General features: G+C 49.3%; 1 protein-coding gene across 1 annotated transcript in view; it reads right to left on the bottom strand.

Moving 5' to 3' along the window:
- The window catches only part of inppl1a (inositol polyphosphate phosphatase-like 1a), a 181,785-nt gene extending 161,795 nt beyond the window's left edge, over window positions 1-19,990 (bottom strand). The window contains exon 1 of the mRNA XM_078222652.1: window positions 19,702-19,990. Within this exon, the coding sequence (XP_078078778.1) occupies window positions 19,702-19,859 (158 nt within the window). The 5' untranslated portion in view covers window positions 19,860-19,990. The remainder of the gene's footprint in view (window positions 1-19,701) is intronic.
- Between the last annotated feature and the right edge of the window lie 927 nt (window positions 19,991-20,917).

The following is a 20,917-nucleotide window of genomic DNA, read 5'->3' on the forward strand; positions in this document are numbered from 1 at the left end:
CGTCAGGCCAGCTCACCTTATGCTTAAAATCACCCTCGTAGACCACAAAAACCCTCCTTTTAAAAGGTGCTTCAGCTGCAAAGTATGAGCAAAATACAGAGCAAGAGATTTTGAAATTTTACTCAACAAAATTACCACATCACACCCACAGAGAGGGAGGGAGAAAGTAGGGGAGGGGGGGGGGGGGAAACGAGCGAGGGGCTAGGGAGCGGGTGAGAACACAACCGAACTGTAAGAATAAGCAAGTTTTGCACTTCCTTCCTTTGCAATAATTCTGAACCACAACAACAGTGTCAAACCCACAATTCCTCGTCACAAACCAAAAGTTGACAACCTGGCAAAAAAAAGGTGCTTACGATTATCTTTTATTCATTCACAGGTTTCTTGCTCAAAGATAGCGAGTGAGCTTTCTTCTGCAGCGATTCTGATACAACAGAGCGGCTCATTACACAGGCCTCCTATGAGGCAGCTGGGTGCGGGACTGGACTCACGTTTAGCTGCAGGCCAGGTAAGGATGTTAATAAACCAGCTGAATTTTTCAGACAATCTGACAGTACTTTAGCATTTTTACTGATCACAGCTTTCTATTCCGTTTCAAACTGGCATCATGGACTTTCAACTCGCATTCTCTAGGTCTCTAGTCCAGCAATATAACCCCAACACAACGAAGAAACAAAAATTATGGACTCCCAGTAAGAAGGTGCACCACCCAAATTGATGCAGAAAGCAAAAGCCCTTTCAAGCTGCATAAATAAATGCCAGCCACTCTTGCGCACCTTTACTTAAAGAAAAAACTTGCATTCATAGTGATCTTTACAATCTTTAAACATCACAAGATGCTTTCCAACGAATACAATATTCCTGCAGCGAGGCCACCATTGTAATGTAGGCAGATATGTTCTGGCTGTGCATGGCAGTCTATTCCACTTGCAAGTTGCTTTCTTTGATGAAGGAATAAAAGGTATTGGCTCTCTCAGCATCAGGGTGAGACATGATGATCCAGCCTTTTACCAACACAAACCCAATGAACAGCAATGCAGCAACGATCAGACGCTTTGTTGTTTATTAAATGATGTGGAAATGCCGGCGTTGGACTGGGGTGGGCACAGTAAGAAGTCTCACAACACCAGGTTAAAGTCCAACAGGTTTATTTAGTACCACTAGCTTTTGGAGCGCCACTCACCTAATGAAGGGGCAGCGCTGCACAAGCTTGTGACACCAAATAAACCTGTTGGACTTTAACTGGTGTTGTGAGACTTCTTACTGTTTATTAAAATGATACTAGAGGGATAAATGTTGGCCAGGGCACAGGGGAAAAGCACTGTTTTGAACAAGAGCAGGAGCAGTGTTGTTTAATCCACCTGATTGGTCAGAGAGGGGCCAGTTTAACATCTCATTCAAAAAACAGTGGCTGGGATTCTCTGACCTCGCCCACAGCTGGGGTTTTCCAGTCCCGCTGCTGCGAATGGAGATTTGGCTGAGCGCCAAATTCTCCGTTTTCGTTGACATCGGAGAATTCTGGCCAGTACCTCCGATAATGCAGCACTTCAATATTCATGCTTTTTATATCAACACTGAAAATTCCACAACAGGAATTCTACATTCACAGAGCCCATGGCAATGTAGGTGCAGGATGCAGCTTCATTATATGCTGTACCACTACATCCTCCGACACCAAGCAACACCTATCGACTGGTCTGGAGAGCTGAAGGCACGGCTGCCAATGCCACGATAAAGGGAAAGGGGACGAACTGCACAAGAAACCAAAGTCAGAGTAAAAGTTTGATGAGTGGGAGTTGAGCTGGTAGATGTCACAGAGGCCGTGAACTGATTTCAACATGAAGATGAGAACTTAAGTGGTGACGTTAGGAAACCAGGAGATGTAGAACAAGAGAACAGAGGTGATGGATAAAGTGGGTAGGATTACCCTGTCAATGCAAATATTGTGAATTGTAAAAATCCGTCTGGTTCACTCATTTCCTTTTGGAAAGGATATCTGCCATATGGTCTGGCCTACATGGTTGACTTAACCACTCGCAAGGGCAATACGATGTCAGCAATACCCATATCCCACGAAAAAATTCAGAAAATGGAGTGATGGCATAGTGGTTCGCACTGCTGCCCCTCAGTGTCAGGGACCCGGGTTCAATTCCCGGCTTAGGTCACTGTCTGTGCGGAGTCTGTTCGTTCTCCCCGTGTCTGCGTGGGTTTCCTCCGGGTGCTCCAGTTTCCACCAAGGTCTGAAAGATGTGCTGGTTAGCTGCATTGGGAATGCGAAATTCTCCTTCAGCGAACCCAAACAGGCGCCGGAGTGTGGCGACTAGGGGATTTTCACAGTAACTTCATTGCAGTGTTAATGTAAGCCTACTTGTGACACTAATCAATTTTAAAAATGGAGTAATGGTGATCTGGAATGCGCTACCTGAAAGGATGAAAGCAGATACAATAGTATATATGTAAAGGTGGCAAATTTGTAGGGGTTAAAGAACAGCTCTTTCAAAGAGCCAGCAAAGGCATGATGGACCAAATGGCCGCCTTACATGCTGCAAGAGTCGATGACAGATCAGCAATTTTGATCTATGTAGGAATTACTGGAAATCAATTAGTAACAGGCTGACTTTACCTGTTGCAATAGCAGAAGGATGCTCAGGCTGATTGCTGCACTCATAACATAAGAAATAGGGGTAACTCCAACTGTTGCCTCAAACTACTCAGTAGAAAGACAGGATATCAAACCAGGAACCGTCATATCCATTTAAAATAAACTGTTTTAAAATTTCCCCTTTGATTTGGATTGCAGGAGATTCTGACTGATTGAGTTCTGTTCTGAATTCAGGCCAATTGTTACCATAGCAGCAATCAGTTATTTCACCCATGACTGGGAAGCTGGCCATCAATATAATTTTGTCACGTAGAAATCCAATAGGGAATGCTGGAGAAACTTCTGGGGAGAATGTGGAAGTCGTTACCACAGGGAGTGTTGAAATAAACAGTACAAATTCACTTCACCCTCACATTTGTCTCGCTTCCTCATGGCTCCAAGTCACACAGTTGGTCTCAGCACCCGAGAGCTTGGCGGTTTGGGAAAATGGTTCCCATCCCAGATCACTATCCACCATTAACCCCTGGAAAAGCTTTTGCACGAGATCCAACCTTGCTGCGTCGCCCTCGTGGCGGAACAGCTTGTTGCCATTCAGTGTCTCGATTCAAATGAAGAGTGGACACTTGGACGAGGGTTACATGCAGAAGCTGCTGACCCGGGAATGAAGCCATTCCTTCAGCACGAAAGGTGAAGAGGTGGAGAAGTGACTCTAGCCTGCTAACCTCAAGAAAACTCTTTTCAAGTGAATTACAAACAGCTGAAGTAAAGATAAATGCCACAAATATCACAACTAGTGATTATTGAGCATTCTGCTCAGGTGCGAAACCACAGCATCATTATGGAGGTGTCATTTATCTCAAATGCAAAGCAAGGTGTTTCTTTTAGCTGCATCAAACTTCGCTCACCACACTCTGGAAGGTCCTGATACGGTACTGAGCTGCATTTACACAGCGCCATTAATATCAAAAAATCCCAAGGCACTTCCAAGTAAATTACTCTTTTTAATTCATTCAGGGAATGTGGGCATCATTTGGCCAAGCATTTATTGTCCATCCTTAATTGCCCTTGAACTGGGCATTTAAGATTTAACCACGCTGCTGTGCTTCTGGAGCCACACGTAGGCCAGACCAGGTAAGGACGGCAGATTTCCTTCCCTAAAGGAAATCAGTGAACCAGATGAGTTTTTATGAGAATTGACAATGGTTTCATGGTCATCATTAAGACCTTTAATTGCAGATTTTTTTTAAAAATTAAATTCAAATTTCACCATCTGCCGTGGCGGGATTTGAACCCAGGTCCCCAAGGCATTACCTTTGGGTCTCTGGATTACTCGTCCAGTGATGATACCACAACACCACCTCCTCCCCCATATTCTATACCTGAGAACATTGCAAAAAGAGTCCAAGACTGTAAATTTCTAACTTAAGTTTATTTATTAGTGTCACAAGTAAGGCTTACATTAACACTGCAATGAAGCTATGGTGAAAATTACACGGAGGGAGAATGGCCAATGCACCTAACTTTAATGTACTTTTCTCATATTAGACAAAAGCGTAATCAAGCAACAAGTGACATCAGGCTGCAGGAATTCTGGAGGTGTGATTAAAATCTGAGTCAGTGAGCTGGACAGTCTTGGTGATGAGAGAGGAGGGGGGAAACTCAGCTCAGGGTCAAATAGGAAGATGACCTTGTGAACAGTCTGGTCCAACCCATGACAGTGGCCATGGAGGGGGCTGGATTCGCTGACGTGAGTCGGTAGCATGCGGGACAGGGCAAGAGATTCACACAGGAAGTACAAGTTTCAGTTGCCTCTGTAACCACAGTAGGTATCATAACCAAGCCAACTTCTATCTTCACCTGATCTCCTCATACATTCATGTGCAGCGAGGGCTGGTAAATAGCAAAAAGGAGTTCAGAATCAACATGCTATAAAAAAACTACTGGTGCCAAAGGTTAATTAAGAGTGTAACACAATCCTGAGTACAGCATGACAATGTGCAAATTACAAGATAAACCCAACCGAGGGATATTCACAAAGGAACGGAGAACCAAAACTGACAGTGCCTTCATTTTGGACAACCATCTTTGCTTCATTTCTGCTCTACTTGTTTCTCTGTTCCTGTTTAAAAAACAGAAAGGTTACACTGTCAAATGTTCCTTCCCACAGACCACAGCAAATTCCTAATGTCAGACTCCACTCAACTCATTCATTTCCCCACCCTTTCCTCTTACAGCACTGCCAGCAGCCACACTGAACTCTCAAATGAGATGGATTAAATTGGCTGATCCCAATCCAGGCCAACGATATGCAAAGGCAATCTCCACTGGCAGCATATATCAGCATGCTCCACCAGTCACTGTGACCCGGGCACTCAACTCACCCCTCCCCTTGGACCGACCTGCTTCATTCCCTTCTTTCCTCCATTCCAACATCTCAGGAAGAGCCAGAAATCAAAGGAATGCTGGCAAGGCCTGAACGGAAGCACTTAACATTTAGCTTCCAGGCTCTATCCAGTTTGAATACTTGATGCTTTCTACCATCCCCCGCCAATGGTGTTCAACTCTGTCACCAGAGGTTTATCCGCAATGGTGGGTACATCCGTCCATCTGAACCACAAAAATGTCAAGCAGATCAATAATAAATGTTGTTCTGCCAAAGGCCTGGTAGTCAGTGAATTGTCTGTTTCGGAGGTGGGGGGACATACCTAAAGCACAGGAATCATGCACATTGCACAAGCAGAAATCTGTTGAAACTGTTGAAACAAAGAGCAACTGCATCTTTTCTGCTGTTGATAACTGCAGGGTGAAGACCAATTCAATGCACATGGCTGTCAATATGTTCTAGAGAAACAACTTGTGTTTTGACAAAAAAGGCTACACAATATGCTATGCAAATATAATTATTTCTTTACTATTCATCAAAGCCTCAAGCTTTGTATTGCGTGACTGGTTACCTGGCTGGCTGGGTGGGTACTAAGTATACAATGATCTCACAAGACCCAATTAATGTGCTGGTATCTGTAGATGTTAGGGTTTACCCAGTACTTTTCTCCCATCTTGTGGGAGGGAAAGGGAAGCGGATACCAGAATAAAAAACATGATCTTACATGATTCCATTACATCAAATTCCATTCAAAACTCTTTGCTTATTTGAAACCCACAAGGATAGTCATCGGAAAGTGCGAAAGGCTTAAGTTCTTAAAACGCATCCAGGAGAATCTTTTATGCCAGTGCGTAGGAAGTCTGACAAGAGAGGGGGCAGTGCTGGACCTAGTTGTAGGGAATGAAACTGGGCAAGTGGCAGAAGTTTCAGTGGGGGAGAATTGTGGTGACAGTGACCGTAACTCAGTAGCTATGGAAAGGGACTGGAAATGAAGGTTCTGAACTGGGGAAAAGCCAATTTTAATAGGATAAGACAGGATCTGGCCAAAGTTTACCAGGAGCAGCTACTTGTCAGAAAATCGACATCGACATCTTTTTACACGTAAAAAGAGCGTGTACAGGGTCAACATGTTCCTGTGAAAGTGAAGAGTGGGAGCAACACGTCCAGATAACCCTGGATGTCAAGGGATATCCAGGGTCAGATAAGGAAAAAAAAGAGAGGCTTAAGGCAGATAACAAGAGCTCAAAAGTGCAGGGGGTTACTTAAAGAAATTAGGAGAGCAAAGAGGAGGACATGTAAAAACACCGGTGGGTAAAATAAAGGAAAATCCTAAGGTGTTTTATCAGTACATTAAGGGCAAGAGGATGGCCAGGGAAAGAGTAGGGTCCATTAAGGACCAATGTGGCAATCTGTGTGTGTTTTAAATGAGTACTAAAGTTTAGCAGGCTTACATTAACACATGAAGTTGCTGTGAAAATCCCCCAGTCACCACACTCCGACGTCTGTTCGGGTACACAGAAGGAGAACTTAGTACAGCCAATGCACCTAACCAGCACATCTTTCAGACTGTTGGAGGAAACCGGAACACCCTGAGGAAACCCATCCAGATACAGGGAGAACATGCAGACTCCACACAGACAATGACCCAAGCCAGGAATTGAACACATGTCACTGGCATGTGAAGCAGCAGTGCTAACCACTGTGCCAACGTGCCACCCCTATGCATATTATGCATGTGTTCACTTTGGAGAAGGATAATGTAGGTATAGAAATCGGGGCGGGGCATTGCGATTTACTTGATCAACTTAACATTGGGGGGGAGGAGGGATTAGCGGTTTTAATGGACAGAAAAGTGAATAAATCCCCAGCTGAGATGTATCCCAGGCTGCAAGAGAGGAGATTGCAGGGGCTCTGGTGCTAATTTTCAAATGTTCTCTGGCCAGATAAGTGCCAAAGAACTGGAGGCCAGCGAATGTGATACCATTATTCAAGAAGGGAAGTAGGGAAAAAGCAGGAACCTGCAGGCCAGCAAGTGGTAGGGAAACTGTTGGAAAAAATTCAGAGGGACAGAATTAGTCCCCACTTGGGAAAGCAAGGATTAATCAAGGATAGCCAGCATGGCTTTGTCAAAGGGAGATCACGCCTGAACTCTGCCTGACCCACATGATGTTGTTTATCATCACATTCTGCAGTTACCGGCAAACAGTCAGGTGTGCAAACTTAACCCTAACAGTGTGAGCCAGTGCTTGCTGCACCACTACCCTGCAGAGCAAGCCAATTCCACTGGCATGTCAACAGAAGTGGTAAAAATCAAAAAGAAATGATTTGCACAAAAGGTGCACCAGTTAAAATAACACAAGAGGCTGTTTTATTCAGAATCTTACTGATCGGATTTATTATCGTCACATGTATTAGTATACAGTGAGAAGTATTGTTTCATGCGCGCTATACAGATAAAGCATACCGTTCATAGAGAAGGAAACAAGAGAGTGCAGAATGTAGTGTTCCAGTCATAGCTAGGGTGTAGAGAAAGATCAACTTAATGCAAGGTAGGTCCATTCAAAAGTCTGACAGCAGCAGGGAAGAAGCTGTTCTTGAGTCGGTTGGTACGTGTCCTCAGACTTTTGTATCTTTTTCCCGAAGGAAGGTGAAAGACAGAATGTCCAGGGTGCGTGGGGTCCTTGATTATCTTTTAAAAAGCATTTAGATAGTTACATGGGTACGATGGGTATAGAGGGATATGGGCCAAATGCGGGCAATTGTGATTAGTTTAGGGGTTTTAAAAAAAGGGTGGCATGGACAAGTTGGGCCGAAGGGCCTGTTTCCATGCTGTAAACTTCTATGACTCTATGGCTGCTTTTCCGGGGCAGCGGGAAGTGTAGACAGAGTCAATGGATGGGAGGCTGGTTTGCATGATGGATTGGGCTACATTCACGACCTTTTGTAGTTTCTTGCAGACTTGGGCAGAGCAGGAGCCAGACCAAGTTGTGATACAACCAAAAAGAATGCTTTCTACGGTGCATCTGTAGAAGTTGGTAAGAGTTGCAGCTGACATGCCAAATCTCCTTAGTCTCCTGAGAAAGTAGAGGCATTGGTGAGTTTTCTTAATTATAGATCCGCATGGGGGGAACAGGACAGGTTGTTGGTGATCTGGACACCTAGAAACCTGAACCTCACTTTGCAAATGGGGAATTAATCACCAGTCGCTGCTCTGCTGAATCACATCAAGATAACTAGACGTGAAAAGATTGCTTTGCTAATGCATCGGATGGAATCTGTGACCAAACTTTTAGTCACCCAACTGAATATCCCACGTGGCTAGGTCAAATTGTGTTTAAATATCACTCCTGCGAATTGCCTTGGGATGTTTTTGTGACATCAAAGGTGCTATATAAATGAAAGTTGTCTGAGTCATTGCACAATACCACAAGAATCAGTCCTCACAGCAACACTGGTGTGTGCGCACGCGCACCTGAAGGGAAATATTCACAATCCAAAAGGAGCTGGTGGTGCCAAACTTGTAGTTATTGCTACATTACACGGTGAGGATCATTATCCAGCAGTGGAAAAGATTCCAATTACTGCTCATCGCAAGATCCACAAGAAAATATTCAGTGCATAAAACACCCCAGAGATTATTGGACATGACGCATTTCCAACTAGGTGTGTTGAGGGTTATTCCCACTGAGAAACCAGAAATATTTAGGTTTAATTTTTTTTCGGTGGTCATTCGGCCTATCGCACTTGTGTTGGCTCTCCCAATACAGTGGTTCGCACTGCTGCCTTGCAGCGCCAGGGATCCAGGTTCGATTCCCGGCTTGGGTCACTGTGTGGAGTTTGCATGTTCTCCCCATGTCTGCGTGGGTTTCCTCCGGGTGCTCCGGTTTCCTCCCACAGACTGAAAGATGTGCAGGTTAGGTGAATGGGCCATGTTAAATTGACCCTAGTGTCTGGGTGATTCTCAGGGTATGTATGTGGGGTTGCGGGAAGAGGGCCTGGGTGGGATTGTGGTCGGTGCAGACTCAATGGGCCAAATGGCCTCCTTCAGCACTGTGGGGATTCTATGAAAGGGCTATTCGATTCAATCTCAATACCCGACTCTCTCCCCAGTGACTGTTGCTCCTTCAAGTTTTTACCCAATTCCCTTTGGAAAGTTATGATTGAATCTGTTTCCATCACCCTTTCAGGCAGCACCTTCCAGATCACAACAACTCGCTGCTGAATGACAGTTTGTATCTCACCTCTGCCAATCTGGACAACTTTCTTCAATCTGAGCCCACCTGGTTACTGACCATCTTGCCAGTGGGAACAGTTTGTGATTTACTCTCTCAAACCCCTCAATGTGGAAAGAAATCTTTCAGGTGTTAAAGGAAGTGACATCATTTTCACCAGCTAAAAATTGGGTTTCTCCTTCAAAGGACAGCTTCATGGTCAGTGGCATGAATCCTTCCATACAACACAGCTAAAAACAGCCCACACTGTTCCGAGTGAGCCATCAATGTGCGTGCGACACTGCTCCGAGTGTAATCACTCCCTATAAATACATTTCAAATAAAATCCTCAATGTCCTCCTGACAGTATCAGGACGGTAGCCTTTACAATTCACCTGTAATTAATGAGACATCAGCTGTAAATAGAACAGCAGCCTTTTCTCTTGGTTCTAGTTTCACCAGTCCTGAAAACACACTGAAGTACAGAGACGAGAACCTTCCCCACCATATTCCACCAAGTCCATGGGTACCACAGTCAAATAACTAGTCCAAAAAAAGTCACCATCAGTAAGATTTCAGCGACAGTTCAGCGGAAGCTCAGCGCTGAGGGAGCGCCGCACTGTCAGAGGGTCAGCGCTGAGGGAGCGCCGCACTGCCAGAGGGTCAGCGCCGAGGGAGCGCCGCACTGCCAGAGGGTCAGCGCCGAGGGAGCGCCGCACTGCCAGAGGGTCAGCGCCGAGGGAGCGCCGCACTGCCAGAGGGTCAGCGCCGAGGGAGCGCCGCACTGCCAGAGGGTCAGCGCCGAGGGAGCGCCGCACTGCCAGAGGGTCAGCGCCGAGGGAGCGCCGCACTGCCAGAGGGTCAGCGCCGAGGGAGCGCCGCACTGCCAGAGGGTCAGCGCCGAGGGAGCGCCGCACTGCCAGAGGGTCAGCGCCGAGGGAGCGCCGCACTGCCAGAGGGTCAGCGCCGAGGGAGCGCCGCACTGCCAGAGGGTCAGCGCCGAGGGAGCGCCGCACTGCCAGAGGGTCAGCGCCGAGGGAGCGCCGCACTGCCAGAGGGTCAGCGCCGAGGGAGCGCCGCACTGCCAGAGGGTCAGCGCCGAGGGAGCGCCGCACTGCCAGAGGGTCAGCGCCGAGGGAGCGCCGCACTGCCAGAGGGTCAGCGCCGAGGGAGCGCCGCACTGCCAGAGGGTCAGCGCCGAGGGAGCGCCGCACTGCCAGAGGGTCAGCGCCGAGGGAGCGCCGCACTGCCAGAGGGTCAGCGCCGAGGGAGCGCCGCACTGCCAGAGGGTCAGCGCCGAGGGAGCGCCGCACTGCCAGAGGGTCAGCGCCGAGGGAGCGCCGCACTGCCAGAGGGTCAGCGCCGAGGGAGCGCCGCACTGCCAGAGGGTCAGCGCCGAGGGAGCGCCGCACTGCCAGAGGGTCAGCGCCGAGGGAGCGCCGCACTGCCAGAGGGTCAGCGCCGAGGGAGCGCCGCACTGCCAGAGGGTCAGCGCCGAGGGAGCGCCGCACTGCCAGAGGGTCAGCGCCGAGGGAGCGCCGCACTGCCAGAGGGTCAGCGCCGAGGGAGCGCCGCACTGCCAGAGGGTCAGCGCCGAGGGAGCGCCGCACTGCCAGAGGGTCAGCGCCGAGGGAGCGCCGCACTGCCAGAGGGTCAGCGCCGAGGGAGCGCCGCACTGCCAGAGGGTCAGCGCCGAGGGAGCGCCGCACTGCCAGAGGGTCAGCGCCGAGGGAGCGCCGCACTGCCAGAGGGTCAGCGCCGAGGGAGCGCCGCACTGCCAGAGGGTCAGCGCCGAGGGAGCGCCGCACTGCCAGAGGGTCAGCGCCGAGGGAGCGCCGCACTGCCAGAGGGTCAGCGCCGAGGGAGCGCCGCACTGCCAGAGGGTCAGCGCCGAGGGAGCGCCGCACTGCCAGAGGGTCAGCGCCGAGGGAGCGCCGCACTGCCAGAGGGTCAGCGCCGAGGGAGCGCCGCACTGCCAGAGGGTCAGCGCCGAGGGAGCGCCGCACTGCCAGAGGGTCAGCGCCGAGGGAGCGCCGCACTGCCAGAGGGTCAGCGCCGAGGGAGCGACGCACTGTCAGAGAGTCAGTGCTGAGGGAGTGCCGCACTGTCAGGGGGTCAGCGCCGAGGGAGCGACGCACTGTCAGGGGGTCAGCGCCGAGGGAACGCCACACTGTCAGGGGGTCAGCGCCAAGGGAGCGACGCACTGTCAAGAGGGTCAGTACTAAGGGAGTGCTGCACTTTTGGGTGTGCTGTCTTTTTGATGAGGCATTAAAACGAAGCCTCGCTACGATACTGCTGGATGATGATCAGGAGTTCTCTGCAATGTTCAGACATCATTAATATCAGATTATCTCCTTGCTGTTTGCGGGAACTTGTTCTACGTAAATTGGCAGCTGTGTTTTCTACATTGGTGACTAGACTTCAAAAAAGCTTCATTGATTTAAGGGGTGATGAGATGCTCCGAGGTCATGAAAGGCACCAGAAAAACAGGTCTTTCCTTATCCTTTTGTAACTTATGCAACTCCAGAACCAAACCCAATCACATCCATCCGTGGCGTCCATGCATACAGCATATGGCAATATAAACCACGGTGCAATCCCAATTGCTACCAATGACCAGAAATATCCCTTGTCTGTAACAGGTATTGAGAGAATAAACAGTGACGCAAGGCAAACAGAACTGCACCAGAATGACAGCTTCATTCGGTTCAACAGTCTAAGGAATGAAAGAAAATTGTCAGCAACCGACAGACGTAACTTCAGACTTGAAACACTCAAGGATCAAACCAGTCCACCGTGTATTAATGGTCTCACTTGGATTGATGCTCCAACACCCACATCAAAACCAACACCAAACATCCCAAAGCAAACACATCAGATCACAGGAATAGGGGCGCTGACCCTCTGACAGTGCGGCGCTCCTTCGGCGCTGACCCTCTGACAGTGCGGCGCTTGCCTGGACGGGTGCAGCTCCAACAACACTCAAGAAGCTTGACACCATCCAGGACAAAGCAGCCCCGCTTGATTGGCACCCCATCCACAAACATCCACTCCCTCCATCACCAACGCTCAGTAGCAGCAGTGTGTACCATCTACAAGATGCACTGCAGCAATTCACCAAAGATCCTTAGGCAGCCCCTTCCAAACTCATGACCACTTACATCTAGAAGGACAAGGGCAGCAGATGCCTGGGAACACCACCACCTGCAAGTTCCCCTCCAAGCCACTCACCATCCTGACTTGGAAATATATCGCCGTTCCTTCACTGTCGCTGGGTCAAAATCCTGGAACTCCCTCCCCAACAGCACTGTGGGTTTACCTACACCACATGGACTGCAACGGTTCAAGAAGGCAGCTCACCACCACCTTCTCAAGGGCAAGTATTTGGGCAATAAATGCTGGCTAGCCAGCGATGCCCACGTCCCACGGATGAATAAAAACATTAACAACCTCAAATGAAGCTCCCATATCACACACTGCAGCCAGTGCCCAAACACCTCAGAAATCTCTCTCTCTCTCCAGATGGAATCAACCAATTTGAGCTCCTAAATCCTATAAAGTCAACTAGTCAACAGGAAAGGAAAAAATGAAATGCTTTTGGATTTAATCTCTCTCCCCAAGAGAGACTAGCACAAAGGACACAGGTTAAAAATAAGTTGGCTCCCATCTAAGACGGAAATCAGGAGCATTCGTTTTCTCTTGGAGGGTCGTAAGCCTGTGGAGCTCTTATTTTTGAGGGTTAGGTAGATAGATTCTTGGTTGTCAAGGGAGTCCAAGGGTCTGGGGTAGTAAGAACATAAGAAATAAGAGGAGTAGGCCATCTAGCCCCTCGAGCCTGCCCCGCCATTCAATAAGATCATGGCTGATCTGAAGTGGATCAGTTCCACTTACCCGCCTGATCCCTATAACCCCCAATTCCCTTACCGATCAGGAATCCATCTATCCGTGATTTAAACATATTCAACAAGGTAGCCTCCACCACTTCAGTGGGCAGAGAATTCCAGAGATTCACCACCCTCTGAGAGAAGTTGTTCCTCCTCAACTCTGTCCTAAACTGACCCCCCTTTATTTTGAGGCTGTGCCCTCTAGTTCTGGTTTCTTTTCTAAGTGGAAAGAATCTCTCCATCTCTACCCTACCCAGCCCCTTCATTACCTTATAGGGCTCTTTAAGATCCCCCCTCAGCCTTCTAAATTCCAATGAATACAAACCCAATCTGCTCAGTCTCTCCTCATAATCAACACCCCTCATCTCTGGTATCAACCTGGTGAACCTTCTCTGCACTCCCTCCAAGGCCAATATATCCTTCCGCAAATAAGGGGACCAATACTGTACACAGTATTCCAGCTGCGGCCTCACCAATGCCCTGTACAGATGCAGCAAGACATCTCTGCTTTTATATTCTATCCCCCTTGCGATATAGGCCAACATTCCATTTGCCTTCTTGATCATCTGTTGCACCTGCAGACTGGGTTTTTGCGTCTCATGCACAAGGACCCCCAGGTCCCTCTGCACAGCAACATGTTGTAATTTCTTTCCATTTAGATAATAATCCAATTTGCTATTATTTCTTCCAAAGTGAATAACCTCACATTTGTTAACGTTATACTCCATCTGCCAGATCCTCGCCCACTCACTCAGCCTGTCCAAATCTCTCTGCAGACCTTCTACACCCTCCACACGATTCACTTTTCCACTTATCTTTGTGTCGTCTGCAAACTTTGTTACCCTACACTCAGTCCCCTCCTCCAGATCATCTATGTAAATGGTAAATAGTTGAGGCCCCAGTACCGATCCCTGCGGCACGCCACTAGTTACCATCTGCCAACCAGAAAAGCACCCATTTATTCCGACTCTCTGCTTCCTGTCGAATAGCCAATCCCCAATTCACGCTAACACCCTACCCCCAACTCTGTGTGACCCAATCTTCTTCAGCAACCTTTTGTGAGGCACCTTATCAAACGCCTTTTGGAAATCTAAAAACACCGCATCCACCGGTTCCCCTCCGTCAACCGCACTAGTCACATCTTCATAAAAATCCAACAAGTTCGTCAAGCACGACTTTCCCCTCATGAATCCATGCTGCGTCTGCTTAATCGAACCATTCTTATCCAGATGGCCTGCTATTTCTTCTTTAATGATGGATTCCAGCATTTTCCCAACTACAGACGTTAAGCTAACCGGCCTGTAGTTACCCGCCTTTTGCCTATTTCCTATTTTAAACAGCGGCGTAACATTAGCCATTTTCCAATCTGCCGGCACTACCCCAGAGTCCAGCGAATTTTGATAAATAACCACTAACGCATCCGCTATTACCTCTGACATTTCTTTCAGTGCCGTGGGATGCATTCCATCCGGGCCCGAGGACTTGTCCACCTTCAGTCCCGTTAGTCTACCAAGCACTGCCTCCCTGGTAACATTAATTGTATTGAGTACCTCTCCTCCTACCAACCCTCTATCGTTAATATTCGGTAAACTATTTGTGTCTTCCACCGTGAAGACCGACACAAAAAAACTTATTTAAAGTTTGTCATTTCCTCATTTCCCACTATTAAATCCCCCCTCTCGTCCTCCAAGGGTCCAACATTCACTCTTGCCACTCTATTCCTTTTTATATATTTGTAAAAGCTTTTACTATCATTTTTTATATTTAGAGCTAGCCTAGCTTCATAACCTATCTTTCCTTTCTTTATCGCCTTCTTAGTCGTTCTTTGTTGTTTCTTAAAGTTTGCCCAATCTTCCGATTCTCCACTATTTTTGGCCACTCTGTACGCATCGGTCTTTAATTTAATACTCTCCTTAATTTCCTTCGTTATCCACGGCTGGTTATCCCTTTTCTTACAGTCCTCTTTATCACCGGAATATATTGTTGCTGAGTACTGAAAAGGATCTCCTTAAAAATCCTCCACTGTTCCTCAGCTGTCCTAACTACCAGTCTGCTCTCCCAGTTCACCTTAGCCAATTCAGCCCTCATCCTATTGTACTTCCCTCTGTTCAAACAGAGGACAGTGGTATGGGACCCTACTTTCTCCTCTTCCATTTGTATCAGAAATTTGACCATATTGTGATCACTTGACCCAAGTGTCCTTCACAGGAACATCCTTAAGTCTACCTACCTCGTTACACGTTACCAGATCTAAGATAACTCGTTCCCTCGTCGGTTCTGTAACATACTGTTCAAGTTAACTATCCTGACAGCATTCGAAGAACTCTTCCGCCATCCCGCTCCTTCCAACTTGAATCAGCCGATCAATATGCAGGTTGAAGTCCCCCATGATTATTGCCGTTCCGTTTTTGCACGCATCCATTATTTGCTTGTTTATAGCCCTCCCCACCTCAACATTATTATTTGGGGGCCTATAGACCACGCCTACTAGTGTCTTTCTCCCCCTACTATTCCTTATCTCTACCCATAACGATTCCACGTTTTGTTCCTTAGAGCCTATGTCATCCCTCACTACTACCCTGATATTATCTTTTATTAACAGAGCTACCCCACCACCTTTTCCTTCCTGTCTATTCTTCCTAAATGCCTGATACCCCTGGATATTCATCTCCCAGTCCTGGTCTCCCTGCAGCCACGTTTCTGTAATGGCCACTAGATCATACCCATTAGTGCTGATTTGCACCATCAACTCATTAACTTTGTTCCGAATGCTTCTTGCATTCAGGCAAAGTGTCTTTATTCCAGCTTTTATCTGGACCCGATTTGATGAAACGCTATCAACCTCTCCCTCGCCCTCTACTCCTTTAACTACTTGAGTGCCCTCATTCACTTGCACTCGCTCCCTCTCCTCTACCATTGATTTCGTAATTCCTCTTACCTCTGCACCCTCCCCCCCATAAATTAGTTTAAAGCCCTATCTACAGCCCTAGTGATACGATTCGCTAGGACTCTGGTCCCAGCACAGTTCAAACGGAGACCATCCCATCTATACAGGTCCCATCTGCCCAAATACTGGTGCCATTGCCCCATGAATTCGAACCCATTCCTCCCACACCAATCCTTGAGCCACGCATTCGTCTCCTTAATCCTATTAACCCTGCGCCAATTTGCACGTGGCTCAGGTAGTAATCCAGAGATTACCACCTTGTTGGTTCTGCTTTTTAATTTGTTCTCTAGCTCTTCGTACTCCCTCTGCAGATCCTTAGTTCCTGTTTTGTCGATGTCATTGGCACCTACATGGACCACAACAACTGGATTTTCACCCTCCCACTCCAGATTCCTCTGCAGCCCAGATGATACATCCTGGACCCGAGCACCAGGCAGGCAACACAACCTACGGTATTGCTTCTCCTGGTCACAGAGAACAGTGTCTATGCCCTTAACTACACTATCCCCAATTACTACTACATTTTTTTTTTTAAAGCCACAGCACAAACAGGCCCTTCGGCCCACAAGTTGCGCTGATCATATCCCTACCTCTAGGCCTATCTATAGCCCTCAATCCCATTAAATCCCACGTACTCATCCAGAAGTCTCTTAAAAGACCCCAACGAGTTTGCCTCCACCACCACCGACGTCAGCCGATTCCACTCACCCACCACCCTCTGAGTGAAAAACTTACCCCTGACATCTCCTCTGTACCTACCCCCCAGCACCTTAAACCTGTGTCCTCTCGTAGCAACCATTTCAGCCCTTGGAAATAGCCTCTGAGAGTCTACCCTATCCAGACCTCTCAACATCTTGTAAACCTCTATCAGGTCACCTCTCATCCTTCGTCTCTCCAGGGAGAAGAGACCAAGCTCCCTCAACCTATCCTCATAAGGCATGCCCCCCAATCCAGGCAACATCCTTGTAAATCTCCTCTGCACCCTTTCAATGGCTTCAACATCTTTCCTGTAATGAGGTGACCAGAACTGCGCGCAGTACTCCAAGTGGGGTCTAACCAGGGTCCTATAAAGCTGCAGCATTATCTCCCGACTCCTAAACTCAATCCCTCGATTAATGAAGGCTAGTACGCCGTACGCCTTCTTGACCGCATCCTCCACCTGCGAGGCCGATTTAAGAGTCCTATGGACCCGGACCCCAAGGTCCTTCTGATCCTCTACACTGCTAAGAATGGTACCCTTCATATTATACTGCTGCTTCATCCCATTGGATCTGCCAAAATGGATCACTACACACTTATCCGGGTTGAAGTCCATCTGCCACTTCTCCGCCCAGTCTTGCATTCTATCTATGTCTCGCTGCAACTTCTGACATCCCTCCAAACTATCCACAACACCACCTACCTTGGTGTCGTCAGCAAACTTACCAACCCATCCCTCCACTTCCTCATCCAGGTCATTTATGAAAATGACAAACAGCAAGGGTCCCAGAACAGATCCCTGGGGCACTCCACTGGTCACTGACCAGTGGAGTTGATTTCTCCGTTGCAGCAGCACCCTGCACCCTGGTACTGCTGACAGTTTGCTCGTCCTTCTCGCAGTCATTTATCCCATCTACACTGGTGGCAAGAACCTCAAATCTGTTGCAAAGATTTAAGGGCTGAGGTTCTTGGGACTTCACCTCCCGCAAACTACTTCCTTTCTTCCCCCCCACCACCCACCTTCTTCCCCCCCACTGCCCGCCTTCTTCCCCCCCACCGCCCACCTTCTTCCCCCCCACCGCCCACCTTCTTCCCCCCACTGCCCGCCTTCTTCCCCCCCACCGCCCACCTTCTTCCCCCCCACTGCCCGCCTTCTCCCCCCCACCGCCCACCTTCTTCCCCCCCACTGCCCGCCTTCTTCCCCCCCACCGCCTACCTTCTTCCCCCCCACTACCCACCTTCTTCCCCCCCACTGCCCGCCTCATAGTAGGAAGGAAAGTGAAGTTGAGGCCACAGTGAGATTAGCCATGATTTTAGCAACTGGTAGAGCGGGCTCAATGGACCCAACAGTCCACTGCTGCTCTTGATGTATATGTTCGTACATGAGCCCACTGAAGAATTAAAAATCTGCCGTACCCAAGTGCTGAAGCAGTGAGTGAGAAAAAGGAAAATTTACGTTGCTTGCATGGCAGTGTGTTTGTTCACTTCTTCAGGTATATCATAGAATCCCGACAGCACAGAAAAATTCGGCCCATCGAGTCCGCACCGACCACAATCCCACCCAGGCCCAACCCATCCTTGCTGGACCATTCGATTTGATTTATTATTGTCACAAGTATTAGTATACAGTGAAAAGGATTGTATTTTTGAAAAATATTGATTCTTGCCCAATTTGGAGCAATCAAAAAGAGTAGGTGCCCTTGGCCAATGCAGCCATTAAAAACGCAAAGAAGATTAGGCCAAGTAGTCTATGCAAATGATCTTCAGTAAACATATATCCTGTTTCCCCAAATAATTTTCAATGAGTGTACACCATGTTACCCTCGAGATTTGTAATGGATGTGTATGCCACAGAGGATTTCTCACTTCAAGTGAGTCTGCAAAACAAAAAGCCACATCCATGGAGAAAAGCTGCTGCAGACATCAGCAGGAAAACTTGCCAGTTCGTTCAGTTCCCTGCGGGATGACTAAATGCAAACCTATTTCCCCTCCCCTTCAGATCTACCATACTGAATACAAACATGTTGTGTACACACAAACACACACATGCAAACATTTACTCTGCAAAAATACTGACGTTGTACCTAAAAACAACACAACTGGCATTTCCCGAAAACTAAAGGGCTGGGTGGGATTACTGAGAGAGGAAGGGGTGTACTGAACCGCAACACTTTCAGGGAGAGCTCGCATCTGAGGAATAAACAGAAATTCCCAAAACTCTGGAGGTGTCTGGTTCAGAGACCCTAAAATCATAGAATCAGGGCAGAAAGAAAGAGGCCATCCAGCCCCATCAAGTCTGCTCTCCCAAACAGCATCTCTCCCCACCTTATCCCCATAACCCTGCACATTTACCACCGCTAATCCACCTAACCAGCACGTCTTGCGGACTGTGGGAGGAAACCCACGCAGACACAGGGAGAACGTGCAAACCCCAGTGACAGTGACCCAAGCTGGCAACTGAACCCAGGTCCCAGGTCTATGGCTATGAGGCATCAGTGCTAACCACTGCCACCCAGACATATAAATAGCAGCGATATAACATAGCAATATAAATATAGATATTAACACAAAAAATATACAGAAATATAAAAGATATAATAGGTTTACAAATGTACAGAAATGTATCATATAGATGTAACATATAGATATATACATTCAATAAGTAAATATGTTCCTCAAAGTTTACGAATGCAATTGAGAACATGTAGATAATGGATTTTAAAGTTTTGCAAATTGTTATAAAGGTATTTGGAAGTTGCAAATTGAATTTAAAGGGAAGATTTAAAGGCGGCTTCCCAGAGCTGTTGCAGAGTGAAGTTTTTGAGGCGTTTTTGGGAAGTTTTTGAGGAGTTTTTGGAAGTTTTTAGGGAGTTTTTAGGGAGTTTTGGGAAGTTTTGGGAAGTTTTGGGAGTTGTGGAGCTCTCCACACGTTCTGAGGCATTGGTAAACTCTGAGGCCGGGGCTGGGATACTCACAGCACACACAGCGCATAGGCCCCGCTCACACTCTCGCTGTCTCTCACCAAGAAGCTGCCGTCCCTGCCCGCCCGGGCCAGCAGCTCCTCGGCCGCCGCTCGGCTCAGGTCCCGGTGATACCACAGAGCGGTCCCAGGGCTGGGGCAGCCGCCCGCCATCTCCCCGGCCGGCTCCGTGTCCCTGCGGTCCGGGAGGAGAGGCTGAGGCTCGGCTCCGGGCTGGGCCGCTCTCGCTCGCTGGCACTGACCGCCGGCCCCGCGGCCGCTCCGAGCGGACAGCCTCCCTCCCCCCCGCGGGAGCGCACGTCACTGGGGGGCGGGGCTGGGGGGGCGGGGTCAGGGCGAGGGCCGCCTCCCATTGGCCAATCCTCTCAACGCCCCGATTGGTCTGCAAACCGGCACGTGGACAATAACGTGGGCGGGGCTGAAGGAAAGGGGCGGAGCTCGGTGAGAAGGACGGGGCTCACAGTGAGGGGGCGGGGATTCGGGGAGACGGGCCAGGGCAGGGGCGGAGGAGGGGGCGGTGGGAGTGAAAGATCGTGGGGGGGGCTTGGTAAAAGAGGGCGGGGCTCAAGGGAGGGGCGGGGCTGTGTGGGAAGCAGGCGGGACTCGGCGAGGGGGCGCGGCTTTGGGAGGGGGCGGGGCTCAGGGAGAGGGGGCGGGGCTCAGTGAGAGGAGGCGTGGCTCGGTGAGAGGGGGCGGGGCTCGGTGAGAGGGGCGGCGCTCAGGGGGAGGGGGCGGGGCTCAGGGAGAGGAGGCGGGGCTCAGTGAGAGGGGCGGGGCTCAAGGAGAGGGGGCAGGGCTCGGTGAGGGGCGGCGCTCGGTGAGAGGGGCAGGGCTCAGGGAGAGGAGGCGGGGCTCGGTGAGAGGGGCGGGGCTCAGGGAGTGGGGGGCAGGGCTCGGTGAGGGGCGGCGCTCGGTGAGAGGGGCGGGGCTCAAGGAGAGGGGGCGTGGCTCAGTGAAAGGGGCGGCGCTCAGGGAGTGGGGGCGGGCTGGTGAGAGGAGCGCCGCTGAGGGAGAAGGGGCGGGGCTCAGGGAGAGGAGGCGTGGCTCGGTGAGAGGGGCGGTGCTGAGGGAGAGGGGGCGGGGCTCAGAGAAAGGGAGCGGGGTTGATGGTAGTGGGCGGGGCTGGCGCTCCAGGCAGTAAAGCGCAGCCATTGTTCTGGTTGAAAAAGTGGGAGCCAATTTGTGCACAGCAAGATCCCACAAGCAGCACT

This window comes from Mustelus asterias, chromosome 10 (assembly GCF_964213995.1).
Source record: "Mustelus asterias chromosome 10, sMusAst1.hap1.1, whole genome shotgun sequence".
Classification (NCBI taxonomy): Eukaryota; Metazoa; Chordata; class Chondrichthyes; order Carcharhiniformes; family Triakidae; genus Mustelus; species Mustelus asterias.